Source organism: Zootoca vivipara, chromosome 1 (assembly GCF_965207765.1).
Source record: "Zootoca vivipara chromosome 1, rZooViv2.hap1.1, whole genome shotgun sequence".
Classification (NCBI taxonomy): Eukaryota; Metazoa; Chordata; class Lepidosauria; order Squamata; family Lacertidae; genus Zootoca; species Zootoca vivipara.
Window position 1 is genome coordinate 6,271,140 of NC_142582.1, and position 13,789 is coordinate 6,284,928.

Sequence of the window (13,789 nt, forward strand, 5' to 3'; positions counted from 1 at the left end):
CGTAGTAAAAACGGCAGTTCCAACTCAGACACCAATAACTTTCTCGCCATAGAGTTGGTTGCCCACCACTGTGCCATTTACTAATGCTTCTCTCCTCACAAAATGGTTGCTCTCCAAGTGTTAAGGCTTAGAACAGCCCACCACAGGATAATTTCCCACATGTCTGAGGGAAGGAGCATTTTGTGGGTTGAATATCTCCCCCCCCCACTGTCTGTGCATCAAGACTGTTCAATTGCGTGTGGAGGTCCCCAAACCACCCCTAAATAAATCACAACGTAGACAATATTTAAGTTTAATGGTTTTTGGCATGAATTTGGCCACAACTTTATTAAATCCAAAACAATGTGAGTGGTTGCGTAGGCATTGGTTCTCAACTGTCACCTAAGGACAGAAATGATAATAATAATAACTTGCCTTGTCAACACGGGGAAATCCAACAGGGAGAGACGGGGACCCGGGTGCACAGAACTCTCCCCTCTCCCTTCAGGCTCCCAGAGGCATCAATATGCCGTCCTGGCCCCCTACCTTGGGGTTACGGACACAGCATAGAGCCCCTGTATTCCTGACCAGGATTTCCCCAACCAAGCAGGCATAAACTTGGGGCCAACTCAATCAATAAGACCCTTTAATACAACCAAAATAACCAATGCCTAACCGCCAACCTTATAAGTTGTGACTATTTGCTATGCAGTAGGCGAAAACCCAAATGGCACCAGCCAATCAGCCAAATGGGAAAAATTCCTACCGGCCCCTGAATACAGGCGACAAAAAAAAAATCATAGCAATGTCAACACAGAGGCCTAAAAAACAGCGGAGGGAGGGTGGGGATCAGAAACGCAGCCAAAGAGAAGGAAAAAACCAAGCATTTAAGTATTTATACCCCAGGGGCTTGACTTACTAAATTGATACATGTGATTATGCCCAACAACAGCCCATAACCAATCAAACGGTGGCCACTCATGCCCCCACCTTTGTCACAGGCATGGTTTGCTAGCCCCCACCGCAAATCGTGCTCTCCATGATGGAGAACCCGCATTATCACTTCACCCAAAGCTTCATTCCTTGTGCCCCAGGAGAGGCGAAAATTACAACATTTTGTTTGCTTTCTCTTGTTGCGCCAGAAAAAGCTGATAACAAGCTGCAGCTGAGGTTGAGTGTGCATACATCCAGCTTGTTGGTTTAACTTACACATAAATACACAGTAGGCAAAGATGTGCCTCGGGGCATGGACAATTGTTTAAATTGGACAGCAAATTCCTGCTGCATACATTCCATTACACTGCTGTTTACCAAGAAAGGAGGTGAATTTCCATCGGCCAGTAAAACATTCTCAGGGGGAAAATGTAACAAATCTACTAACTCAGCCAAATGGCTGCTCCGATTTTTAACCTGAGAAATTTATCTTTGTCCTCTCTCGGAGGAGTTTTAACACAGTACGTGAAGCAACCTTGTGTGTGAGGGTGTATTCATGTGACTATCATCCTTCAAAACATTTACTAGGTCTTTAAAAGGCATGGAGCTACAGTGCCCTCCATTGTCAGGACTTCAAAAATCTGCATATATGAAAGCAGATGAATAGTCTAACTTGGATCCTGACATGAATAAGTGCATATATATATATATTTGAGACTCCCTTGCCTTTGCAGGAAAATAGCATAGAGTTTAAATGGCTTCTCAAGGAGTTTTAAACCTAGTAATGTGGATGTATTAATTGCAGGGCTGGCCCAATAGGCTACATTTCGGCACCTGGGGAGAACCACACAATGGCACCACCACCCTTGGCCAGGAAAGAAGGGGCAAGCGAATATCTGTATCAGGAATAAGGGAGGAATAAAGATCTACACTGGGAGCAAGAGTGGAAAGAGACCAGCAGCGCCTCCTGTTCACCAAGAGGCTGCTGCAGAGGCAGCATTGTGGGGGCCGCTGAGGTGGCGGCAGATCTGGCCTCCAAGGCGTATTCTGCAGCTGTTGCCGACACCACAGCAGCAGGCGAAACGTTCCCTGAAGGCCGGATCTCCTGCCCCTGTGGATTCTGCTGCCTGAGGCGGTCACCTCATGGGTAGGCCAGCAGCCCTGGGTAACTGTACTGACTGAAAGGAAATGAACATTTTGCTTAAGTACTGGGCAGAATAAGGCTGAGGAGCCTATCCTGAGACACCAAGGCCTGAACAACATTCACCAAACACCACCTTGTGGAGACAATCATACTACCGTATACCACAGCTGCAACATTTCCTCCTGGTCAAGTACAAAAGTTATTAGAGGAAACATGTGAAACTGCTGTATTTTAAGCACAGAAATCATTGAGCTTATGTATTGCATTTAGGGAAGCCCAAATCAATAAATAGCAGTCAGTCAACTAACAGTGATACTGATGTAGAATATAATGTCTCTATTTTCAGCTGCGGAATGTAGGAGGGTACGTCATGCGCTGGACTTAGCTCTAGATTTCGAAACTTCATTGTGAGTTTACTTGTATGTAGCAAAGGTAAGTATGAAGGCATTGTCCTTTCTCACCTGCACCATATACAGTACGGTATTTTATCCAGAGGCTGTTGGGAAGTTGTTGCATCCTTGGCAACTATTTGCTAATAGCATTAGTTACAAACATTGGCATCATTTTAAATTGTGATTGTTGTCTTTTTAAGATAAAACAGTTTGAAAGCTGTGTCGGTCTTTTTAGTGACGGAATCTATAGAGATATCTTTGTATAGGAAATAATAGATGTTCTCAATTGCTTAGGAAATTGCACATCATTATAAAGTAGCTGGACACCAAAAAATAATACTTATAACTCATTTTTAGTTTGTCAATAACTCTTCTGGAGCTACTTTTCAGACTGTAAAATAGCAATCCATCTACCGGTATCATATCCGCAGAATATTGGACTTTCTCTGTTCTAAACTTTCTATTTTAATGGTTCACGGGTTCTTCTGCTTTTATTTTTGTTGTGTTGTGTTTTTTCACTTTGGTATATTGTTTGCAGTGTTTAGGTATTATATAGATATAATAAACTTTCCCCAATGTTCAAAAATAATTAGTTTAAAAACAAACAAAATAAAAAAATATGTTATCTTCGTCAGCTTTCAGGCTTCCCGTAGGCAACTGGTTGGCCACATAAGGTAAATGTAAAGGGGCCCCTGACCATCAGGTCCAGTCGTGTCCGACTCTGGGGTTGCGGCACTCATCTCGCTCTATAGGCCGAGGGAGCCGGCTTTTGTCCACAGACAGCTTCCGGGTCATGTGGCCAGCATGACAAAGCTGCTTCTGGCGAACCTGAGCAGCGCACAGAAACGCCGTTTACCATCCCGCCAGAGCGGTCCCTATTTATCTACTTGCACTTTGATGTGCTTTCGAACTGCTAGGTGGGCAGGAGCTGGGACCGAGCAACGGGAGCTCACCCCATTGCAGGGATTCGAACCACCGACCTTCTGATCAGCAAGCCCTAGACTCTGTGGTTTAACCCACAGCGCCACCTGGGTCCCACGGTTGGCCACATAATACTTGACAAATCCACCAGGCTCTTCTTATGTGCTTATCTTCTCTCGTGCCAACTGGAAAAAATACAAATATTGGGGAAGTACAGCAATTGAGGTTTTAAAGGAGAATTATGATTTGTAGGCTCCATTGGGCAGGAGTAAGAGAACAGAAATTATCTGCATGAAAAGGCTGACAAGCAAAGAGCAAATTGCACAGCATTCCATGACAGTTGGGTCATGCTGGCTAGGTGTGGTCAACAGCTCCTTTGATGAACTCTTTTTCAACTGGCTACTGCTGCATCAACACCAAGAAATAGGTAAGTGACAACATACTGTGAATTAAAGTGGAAGTATTTATGTCTAGGAATGGATACTCAGGGTCTCACAACTCATCTTAGCTGTCCCTTAATGCAGTTTAACCACCCTTGTACCCACAGCATAAGGATGGATTTTTCTCTTGCTTTTTCAGCATTTGTTTTAAGGTGTGGAGCGCTAATCCCTACTGGTTAAGTGTGAGAACCAAGATGGGTTCATTTTGATTGTGGATGAATTAGTCCAGGGGGGGAATTATGAGATCACCATATGTATTGTGCTGTGCACATATGGTGAGTGGGTTGGAGAGAAACAAGAAGATTTGAAGTAGCATTTTCACCAGTTTGGTATACTTGAGAGGCAAATAATAAAGACTTGGGAAAAATGGGAGGGGGATGTGGATTTACATCAGGGGTTTGTGAGGATGAAGCCCTTGTACCATGTGAAGGCAGCTGATCCATTTAAGATCTGGTAAATATGAAGATTAAGGGTTATATCCAACTAAGTCATACTTCTAGTTACAGGTAGGTAGCCGTGTTGGTCTGAGTCGAAGCAAAAATAAAAAAAAAATCCTTCAGTAGCACCTTAAAGACCAACTAAGTTTTTATTTTGGTATGAGCTTTCGTGTGCATGCACACTTCGATTTTTTTTATTTTTGCTTCGACTCAGACCAACATGGCTACCTACCTGTAACTAGAACTATGGAAGGCACCACATTGAGCCGCATGAAATGGAAGTCCATCAACCAGAGTATCTGAGGAAGTGTGCATGCACACGAAAGCTCATACCAAAATAAAAACTTAGTTGGTCTTTAAGGTGCTACTGAAGGAATTTTTTTATTTTTAAGTCATACTTGGCATTGATTTCTACTTAAATCAATGGATTTTAGTTAGTCATGTCATGGTTCACCTGGTTTTAAATTAGATCTTCATTTATTGATTCAAGGACAATCCACGGCAACTAAATGTAACACGTGCCACATCACTTGCATGCACATATTTTACAAAGAATAGGGGAAAAAAATCTGCCTTAGCCACAATGGGGCCAACAGTTGGAGAAAGTATTGAATTCTGGAACTGCACAAGTGCAGTTAGTACTGTGACTCACAAAAGATAAATATATTACAGTTCACTCATTCCCTTTGTGTGTGAGAGTTAGTGTGGAATTGTTGCACTTTGTTCACTCGCCATTTACTGGGCAGCTATATGGTGCCATCATCAAATTGTTAACCACCTGTGCTTTCCTTGTGTTCTTGTCATCTGTTTTGAAAGAACAGCATTGTGGCACAATACCGGCAGATATAAAATGCTGTAACTCTGCTCTTTGGTCTTTTAAACCAGGTGTGGTTTTGAAGTGTGCTGTGATGTATTGTCAAGTATCAAAAAGTTCTTTTTAGAAGAGCCCTCAGAGCCCCAGAGCACTTTCTTGCTTCCAAGTCTGCCTAGAAGATTCCTAATCTCCGAAGGATTTAGGGATCCCTCTCACCACCAGCTTTAGCTCTGTTAATAATCTGATTCCCTTTTGCTGGTGTGCCATTGGGCTTTTTCACCCAGAACCTCCTCCTTTGCATTCTTTAGTCCAGTGTTTCCCAACCTTGGGTCTCCAACTGTTTTTGGACTACAACTCCCATCATCCCTAGTTAGCAAGACCAGTGGTCAGGGATGATGGGAATTGTAGTCCAAAAACAGCTGGAGACCCAAGGTTGGGAAACACTGCTTTAGTCAATACAATACAATACTCTTTAGTCCTTTTAGCTCTCTCATGTCCTTTTAGCTTGTTTCCTGAATTATGCACCCAAATTATGCACCTCTATCCCAAATGCCTGTTTGTTTTCTTTTCCCACCACCTTCCACTGTTTTTGTGCCATCTCCACACCCCTCACACTATCATCACTTTGGCACACCTGCACTTTGACCTTTCCAGTGAGTGTCATTTTATTTCTGTATTCTTGTTTTCAGTCTAATTAATGCTAGATGGGATTTTTAAAGAAACACATTTGTGAAATACTGTGTAGAAGGAATAATTATTTTTTAAAAAATATATTGTTTTCAAAAAACAAAACCCTGACCTTCCGGTCATTACCATTGTTACAACATTGTTTGTTTGCCCCTAAAAGTCTTTCTAACATTTTAAAGTGTTTGGCACTTTAAAGGCAAGTTTTTAGAGTTGTTTACTCATTATTGTTAAATAATGATATCATTGGTTTTTCTTTTCTTAAAACGACCGATTTTTAAAAATGGGATGGGGTAATAGTGCGCTCAGATAATTTTATCTTTCCCATCCCATCCATATAGCCATGTTATACCCACAAGTACAACAGAACAATGCATTGTGAAAAAGTACTATGCTTGAAGAGTGCGGAAAGTCACTTGTAATTCTGGTTGCAGCTTACAGAACAACAATGTCTGGGTACAGCTAGGAGCCAGCTGTCTCTTAATACCTGAATATCACACTCAGCTGAGTTGAAATATTAGATAAAAAAAAGGGAATGAGTGAAAAAAAGAGACATGTGGGGCATAAATGGCTTGAGGCAGCACAATTTCCCCCATATCTAATGCTTCAAAACCAATACAATTCAGAAGAGCTTCAGTGCTGAATACACCACCACTTGAAACAGAGGGTTGCATTCCGAGTTACTCATACTTGGAGCTGTCATTGAAATTAGGAACATCAACACCTGCCTTATACCAAGCCAGAGCAATGGCCCATCTAGCCCACTGTTTTCCACTGCTGGCACATTTGCAAAGCTAAGCAGGGTTTGGTATGGTTTCAGATTGGATGGGGAAACCGTGTGTTGAGATTCCTGCATTAGAGGGGGGTGGACTAGATGACCCTCTGGGTCCCTTCCAACTCTACCATTCTGTGATTCTACTCAGACTGATAGTGGCTGTCTAGGGTTTCAGGCAGGAGTCTTTTCCCAGCCCCACCTGGAAACACTAGGGATCAAACTCTATACCTTCCAACATGCAAAGCAGATGCTACAGTCTTTCCCCTAATTTAGCTACAGTAATACCTCTGGTTACGAACCATCCTCCTTATGCACGCTTTGGGTAACGAGCTCTGCTAACCCAGAAGTAGATGCTCCTGGCTGTGAATTTTGCCCCAGGATGCGAGCGGAAGTCACATGCCGGAGGAAGTCACATCCCCATTAGCGAAAGCGCGCCTCAGGTTAACAACAGTTTCGAGTTGAGAACGGACCTCCAGAACGAATTAAGTTCATAACCAGAGGTACCACTGTACTGGACTAACAGCTGCATTTATTTCAATGGGTTTACTCTGAGTAGAACTTAGTTGCATACAATCCAGAATCAGTTTATTTATTCTGCTTTTGTCAGATCACATCTGGAATACTGTGTCCAGTTCTTGGTGCTATAAATGTGGACTCTCCTTCCTTGGAGGTTTTTAAGCAGAGGTTGAATGACCGACTGTCATGCATGATCTACCGGTAGTTCAGATTCCTGCATTGCAGGGGGTTGGACTAGATGACCTTTGGAGTCCCTTCCAACTCTACAGTTCTATGGTTCTATGATTCTACCACCTCACACATGACTGAGAACCCTCTGACAGACATCATTCTGAGTGCCCCTTAACAGCTAGCACAGCAGTCTTATCTTGGCACCGAGGTTCTGGCAGCTGTCCCAATTTCAGGCAGCTACACTGGATCCACTCCAGGAAGTACGTACGCAATCTCTTTGAAAATACCAATAATGCACATCCAGCTTTAATCCAAGTACATGACATGGAAGGTTATTTGTATAAATCAGCAGCAGAGCTGAAGTATAGTGATCTGAGCTCAACATCTGCAGAACAGCAAATGCCCAGGACATTTTTAACCTCAGCCAGTACAGTTAAGGTTCTAAGCCAGGGTGATCCAAATAGCAGTGCTCAAAATAAAGTGATGCTAGCTAATAATATAGAATCATAGAGCTGAAGAGCTGGAAGAGACTCTTCATCTAGCCCAATTCCCTGCAATGCAGGAATCTCAACTAAAGCATCCATGACAGATGGCCAGCCAACCTCTAACCTCCAGTGAAGGAGAGTCCACAGTTATGTGCTCCTAAACTGGTTCAGTCATCTTTTATTTCTGCCAGAATAATTGAGCTTTTGTGAAATTTGCTCCAGAGAAGTGGGGGAGGGAGAAACTATGTACAGTAATATAGTAAGAAACTGTGAATATATGCACGAGGTAAGTATATATGGGGTGGTTTATCTGACCAGAGATCATGAAAAAGTGGCACAGGGCACAGAAACAATGATCCTCACCCCCAAAGCAATTTTCAGACATTCTCTTTAATTCTGCAGCTCATGAAACACCAATAGCCAACGCATCAGACTGCATGAGGCTCCAATCACAGAGTCACACCAATCTACACATGAAACCATTCTCTCCTTCCCTCTTCTCTGAGAGAAAACACAGCTGAACACATACAGGCAATGGAAATTATCCATTGCAAGTAGAATATTCCCTGAAGGAGAAAAGAACAGGGCAGCCTTTATTTACCTGAGTTCCTTGTGTGCACTGAAGGAATGATTTTTAGAAAACAACAATCCTACAGCCTGTTTTCTTCAGTTTTATACACAGCTTCAGACCAGGCCAAAGGAAGAGCTCTCCTTCCACTTAGCATGCTATTCCTCAGACCTGATAGATCTCAGGTGTGTGCTGAGGATGCAATCTAAGCTAAATACTACTTCAACCTTCTGGCCTGAGATGGAAAAAAATTCAGTTGAATGTTGAATTATTTTCTGAGCAATCCCCAGGTAGCCCACAAGGCCTGCCAGTCAACCAGGGGCTTTTTAGGGGTTTGTTTTTTTTACCTCCTGGTCACTTGTCATAAAACAGTGTGCAAAAGCCATAATTTTGGATTGGTTGCCAGGTTTTATTTTAGTTTTCAGTAAATCTGTCATGGTTTGAGGGGAAAAAATCACCAGCAGCTATTTTACTTGCTGCATAAATCTATTCAAATACAGTAAACAGCCCATATCACTGAGCTCAGCCCAGGATGGCATTTCACAAGCTATGAGATTAAGAGACTGCAGGTGCTCTGCTGCGCTCTCTCTCTTTCCATACAGACACACACAAATTATACTGAGCCAAGTGTGGCAGGATGGGTTGCGCTGGACTGGTCAGGGCAGTTATGAAGTTTCTTCGTTCACCTGTTTCCATGCACAGGTTCTTCATTCCATACTGGAAGCACAAGCTGAGCCCACTCTATGTGCCAGCCCCAGCCACCGGAGTAAACAGAAAGGGGTTTGCTACAAGGTCTGCTCCTGAGGGTGTCCACTAGGCTCTTTCTCCAGCCGGTCCCAGGCTTATAGGTAGAATGGTAGCATGAACAAGATAGACTGCACTTTTCCGGGGGGGTGGGGAGAGCTTGCCTGGGCCAACAAGCAGCTCAGACAAATGTTGCTGTTTCTGATCTTATAGGGGGGGCTTGGGTATGGTGCAGCCAGCCAGCCCCCCCAGCCCAACAGACAGAAGCTCAGGCCAGCAGAAAAAGTTCATTTGCCTGCCAAAAGGCAGCCTGGCAGACAGGTAAGGATCTGACAGGCATAACCTTTAAAAGGGATGGTGCATGTTATACCCTCCAAAGCCTGCTTGGAACCTGATCGTGCCACACAGGAACACGACACACACACAATGGATTGTTATCCATCTGGGAAAATCAAGCCAGCTGCTAGGGGTCAAGGCCCCTTTGGCCCCCTCAGTAAAATATTTGAGGGGGCTACCCCGCCCTGATAGACATTGACATTCAAATGGTGTATGTGATCGATTACCATATGTACAGTGGGGCTTCCCCCTACCCCCCCCCCCGCCCCATATTTTATTCAAGTTGGCACCCCTGACCACCACCTGTGTTCTAGCACCAGGTGATATGGGCTGGAGTTGGTTTGTTATCCCACTGTAACAGCATAGTCCTCTACACGTGTATACTCAGAAGTAAGGCTGTGACTCCCTGGTAAGCAGGGCCAAGTTATTCCACACCTCCCAAAGAACCCAAAATTTGCTACCGTAACTTCAATTTTCCCAAACAGATGACTTGTGGGGGGAAAAATGAAAAGCACAAAACACTGAAACTGCTAAATTTAGTTTAAATGGCAAGAATAAGTAATACAACAATCTTTGATTATCTACGAAATCTTTGATCGTCTACAAAAGAAAACCTTTTAGCACACAAACCATTTTGAATAATCTTGTGAACTGCGATGTTAAAATTTAAGTCTCTTAAATATCTCCAAGTCAAAATCTCACTTTGGCCGTCGTTTCCTTGGGCATGTTCAGCTGATATAGTTGTCAAGCCCCCGCTCGCGCACTCCCCAATTCTCTCATCGCTTTGCAGAGGAAAAAGACAAAGTCCCTTCCCACAAGGAGGGAAATGTTACACGACCTAACATTTGACACAAGGGAGCGGGATGAGCACAGGGAAAGGATGCATTTTCTAATCGGGTTAAGCTTGATCTACTTCGTTGGGACAGGCTTCTGAGCCAGGTGTGGGTAGGTGGGCGGGATCCGGCGGCAGCGTCCGTGCAACCAACCACCGCAGCCAAGGAGGTTAAATCAACCTCACTAGCAAAGCCCTGAAAGAAACCAGCTGCGCGCCTGCTGCGTTCCTTTGTAGCCGCAACTTTCGGATGCTGCGCTGCCAGCTTTGTCGCTGCTGCTGCTGTTCTTCTTGCAAAGTTTAAACGGCGCCTGTCGTTTTAAGAGGCCGGATCCGGGCGGCGGAGACACGCGGAGCTTTGCAGCAGCGATTGGTCAGCGTCGCAGGAAGGGGAAGGAGAGGCGCTTTCGCGCTGGTTTGTTGTCTCCAGGCGCAGGGTAAGAGCGGGGCTCCCCTGCGACGCCTTATAAGCTGGCCGTGCTTCCTTTGCGGGGCGGGAGTGGCAGGGCTGCCTCTTTGAGCCCCCCACCCCCACTACCACCCATGGGCTTCTGGCAAGGGAGCGCAGCGTTGCTCTTTTGCTGCAAAGCGCAAGCGGCGGCCTTTATTCTGCGCAGATCGGTTTCCAAATCGGTGCAAAAGGCTCGTCAGTCTGCTGGTGCGCTGCATCTGTTGTGGCCTCCCTTCATACAGTATATCGATATATATGTGTGTGCGTGTAGCTTTGTATCTTTCTGTCTTTCCTGGCAGGTTTGCTCGTTGCCACAATGGCCCAGAGGGCCTTCCCGAATCCTTTTGCAGACTATGACAAATCCTTGGCCACGGGATACTTTGACTCTGCAGGGAGGGTGAGTTTTGGTGTTTGTTTTAAAGATTTGCTTTTTGCAGAAATCTGTAGCGGGAAAACAAGGTGGGAGAAGTGGCTTGTGTTGTATGACCGATAGAGTCATAGAGTTGTAAAGTTGGAAGGGACCACAAGGGTCTTCTAGTCCAGCCCCCTGCAATGCAGGAATATCTTGCCCAACACGGGAATCGAACCCACAACCCTGAGATCAAGAGTCTCATGCTGTGACGACTGAGCTATTTGCAACATTTCGATTCAGCATTAGTAATAACCGACCTGATCTAATCCTGTTCTGAAACCTCTTTTGTTGATTATTTTGAATACTGCCCCCTCAGATAGTAATTTCTGACCTTCTCACTGTTTGTTTCATCAATAGAGTCACAAGGTGCTTGGTTTCTAACTAGAAATGAAAACCTGTTATTTTACCTTCCAGAACCATCTGCCCTGTCCACAGGGCCAGCCCACGCGTGAGCAAGATGAGGTGACTGCCTCAGGCGGCAGCACCCACAAGGGCAGCAGATCCAGCCTCCCAGGAATGCTTGCTGGTGCTGCGGCTGCCACAATGGCATTGACGCCTGTGGCGTGCGCCTTGGAGACTGGCTCTTCTGCCTCCTGAGCATCCCCCATGCTGGCCTCTTGGCAAATAGGAGGAGCTGCTTGTCTCCCCCCCACCCTTGTTCCTGATGTAGATTTTCACTTCCCTCTTCTTCCTTGTTGGTGGGAAGGGGGTGCCATTTTCTTGTTTGCTTCAGGTGCCATAATTTCTTGAGCTGGCCCTGCCTGTCCACCACCCTCATTCGGTTCCTCTCTCAAAAGTACCAGTGCTGATTACTCCATTGCGGATCCACTAGTGTGGGGAAGGAAAATGTGTGTCCCTTAGGGCAGCGTTTGACGCTGGCTGGTGTGCCGCGACGTGCGGCAACGAGAAGGGCGATTTGCATTGTCACGTGCCTGGCGGCCGCCAATATACAACACTAACCCGCCGGAAAGCAAAATTTCTCCTCCTCTTTCCCAAAGCTCAGTGCAAACGAGCCTGGCGGCCGCCAATACACAGCACTGATCCGCCGGACGGCTTGTGAAGCCTTATTACAGGAGATTGCAACCAACACAGCAATTGGCAAGTGTTTCTTACAGTCATAATTATAGTCAATATAGGGCGGCACAGAGTTAATTTTTTAAACTTTTTTAATGGTGGTGTGCCTCGTGATTTTTTTCACGGAACAAGTGTGCCGTGGCCCAAAAAAGGTTGAGAAACACTGCCTTAGGGGACTGGCAGGCAAGAGTTTTCAAGCTGCTAGGAGGTTTTGGACGTCAAGAAAAAAGGCTCGTGTCAGATGCATGAGTTAAGCTCAAAAGACCTCTTTGGTTAATGAAGCTCAATCTTAGCCTCAGCTCCTGGATCAGAGAAATGCAATTCCATGGTGTGCTTTAATAGTTCTAAAGGGGTGAAATTAATAAAGAAGCAAAGGCATGGGGGGGGGGAGAAACTAGGTTACCTGCTGAGTCTCAGCATTGAGGATTTGAACTATTCCTCCTGCCCTGTAAGTATGTCTGTATGTGCCAAAGGGAAAGTTCTGGTTTCCCAGTGAAGTGCCCTTTATCTAAACCAGGCTTCCTCAACCTCAGCCCTCCAGATGTTTTTGGCCTACAACTCCCATTATCCCTAGCTGGCAGGAACAGTGGTCAGGGATGCTGGGAATTGTAGACTCAAAACATCTGGAGGGCTGAGGTTGAAGAAGCCTGATCTAAGCAAAGCCGAATTTATTGTCGTTTTAGAACAAGCCACCATACAATTTCAGTGGAAAGATGATGATGATGATTATTATTTATTTATTATTATTATTATTTATTATTATTTATACTCCACCCATCTGGCTGGGTTTCCCCAGCCACTCTGGGCGGCTTCCAACAGAAATATTAGAATACACTAATTTCTTAAACATTAAAAGCTTCCCTAAACAGGGCTGCCTTCAGATGTCCTCTAAACTAAACGTCTGGTAATTATTTTTCTCTTTGACATCTGGTGGGAGGGCGTTCCACAGGGTGGGTGCCACTACCGAGAAGGCCCTCTGCCTGGTTCCCTGTAACTTGGCTTCTCGCAGCAAGGGAACCACCAGAACGCCCTCGGCACTGGACCTCAGTGTCTGGGCAGAACGATTGGGGGTGGAGATGCTCCTTCAGGTATACTGGGCTGAGGCCATTTAGGGCTTTAAAGGTCAGCACCAACACTTTGAATTGTGCTCAGAAATGTACTGGGAGCCAATGCAGGTCTTTCAAGTCATCTAAGCATCTTAGCTTCACACTAGAGAATAAAGAGGCCTGTCTGCATATATTGCTTATTCCTTAATGAATTTGAGATGAGAACATGGTTTCCATTTTACTACAACTGCTGAAAAGCTAAGATGAAAAGAACTGAATTATCTTCAGAGAAGGGTGTGGCATGAGAACTTGTCCAATAAGCTAGAAATTGCAATTGTTCTGTCACTGCCCCTGGGCAGGACACTGCATCACCGCTTCAAATTTTCATATATTGGGGGGGGGATGCTGTATGATTTTTGGCCAGGGTAGTGAATGTTTATAACATCACTTGGGGGGAAATGTGCTGTGCTGAGTGCCTGTGACGCTCATGAATCCGAACGTAAAGAGAATAAAATATTTGTTTTGACAGCATTGCTCTGCTGTTCAGAATGGCACTTCCTCCTTTTTAATATCATATATCTCAAAATAATAACTTTTAGGACATTCTGTTGTCATAACAGTGAGGTCGTCCATAT

The 13,789-nt window shown here is 44.8% G+C and overlaps 1 protein-coding gene across 3 annotated transcripts in view; it reads left to right on the top strand.

Moving 5' to 3' along the window:
* Window positions 1-3,702: 3,702 nt before the first annotated feature.
* LANCL1 (LanC like glutathione S-transferase 1) overlaps window positions 3,703-13,789 on the top strand; it is a 28,585-nt gene continuing 18,498 nt past the window's right edge. Inside the window, exons 1-2 of one of the 3 annotated variants that reach the window (XM_088668054.1) lie at window positions 3,703-3,796; window positions 10,922-11,019. In XM_088668054.1, the coding sequence (XP_088524180.1) occupies window positions 3,703-3,796; window positions 10,922-11,019 (192 nt within the window). Of the gene's footprint in view, window positions 3,797-10,550; window positions 10,830-10,921; window positions 11,020-13,789 lie in introns of those variants that run through there. The other 2 variants (XM_035138751.3, XM_035138756.3) reach the window with 2 other exon arrangements.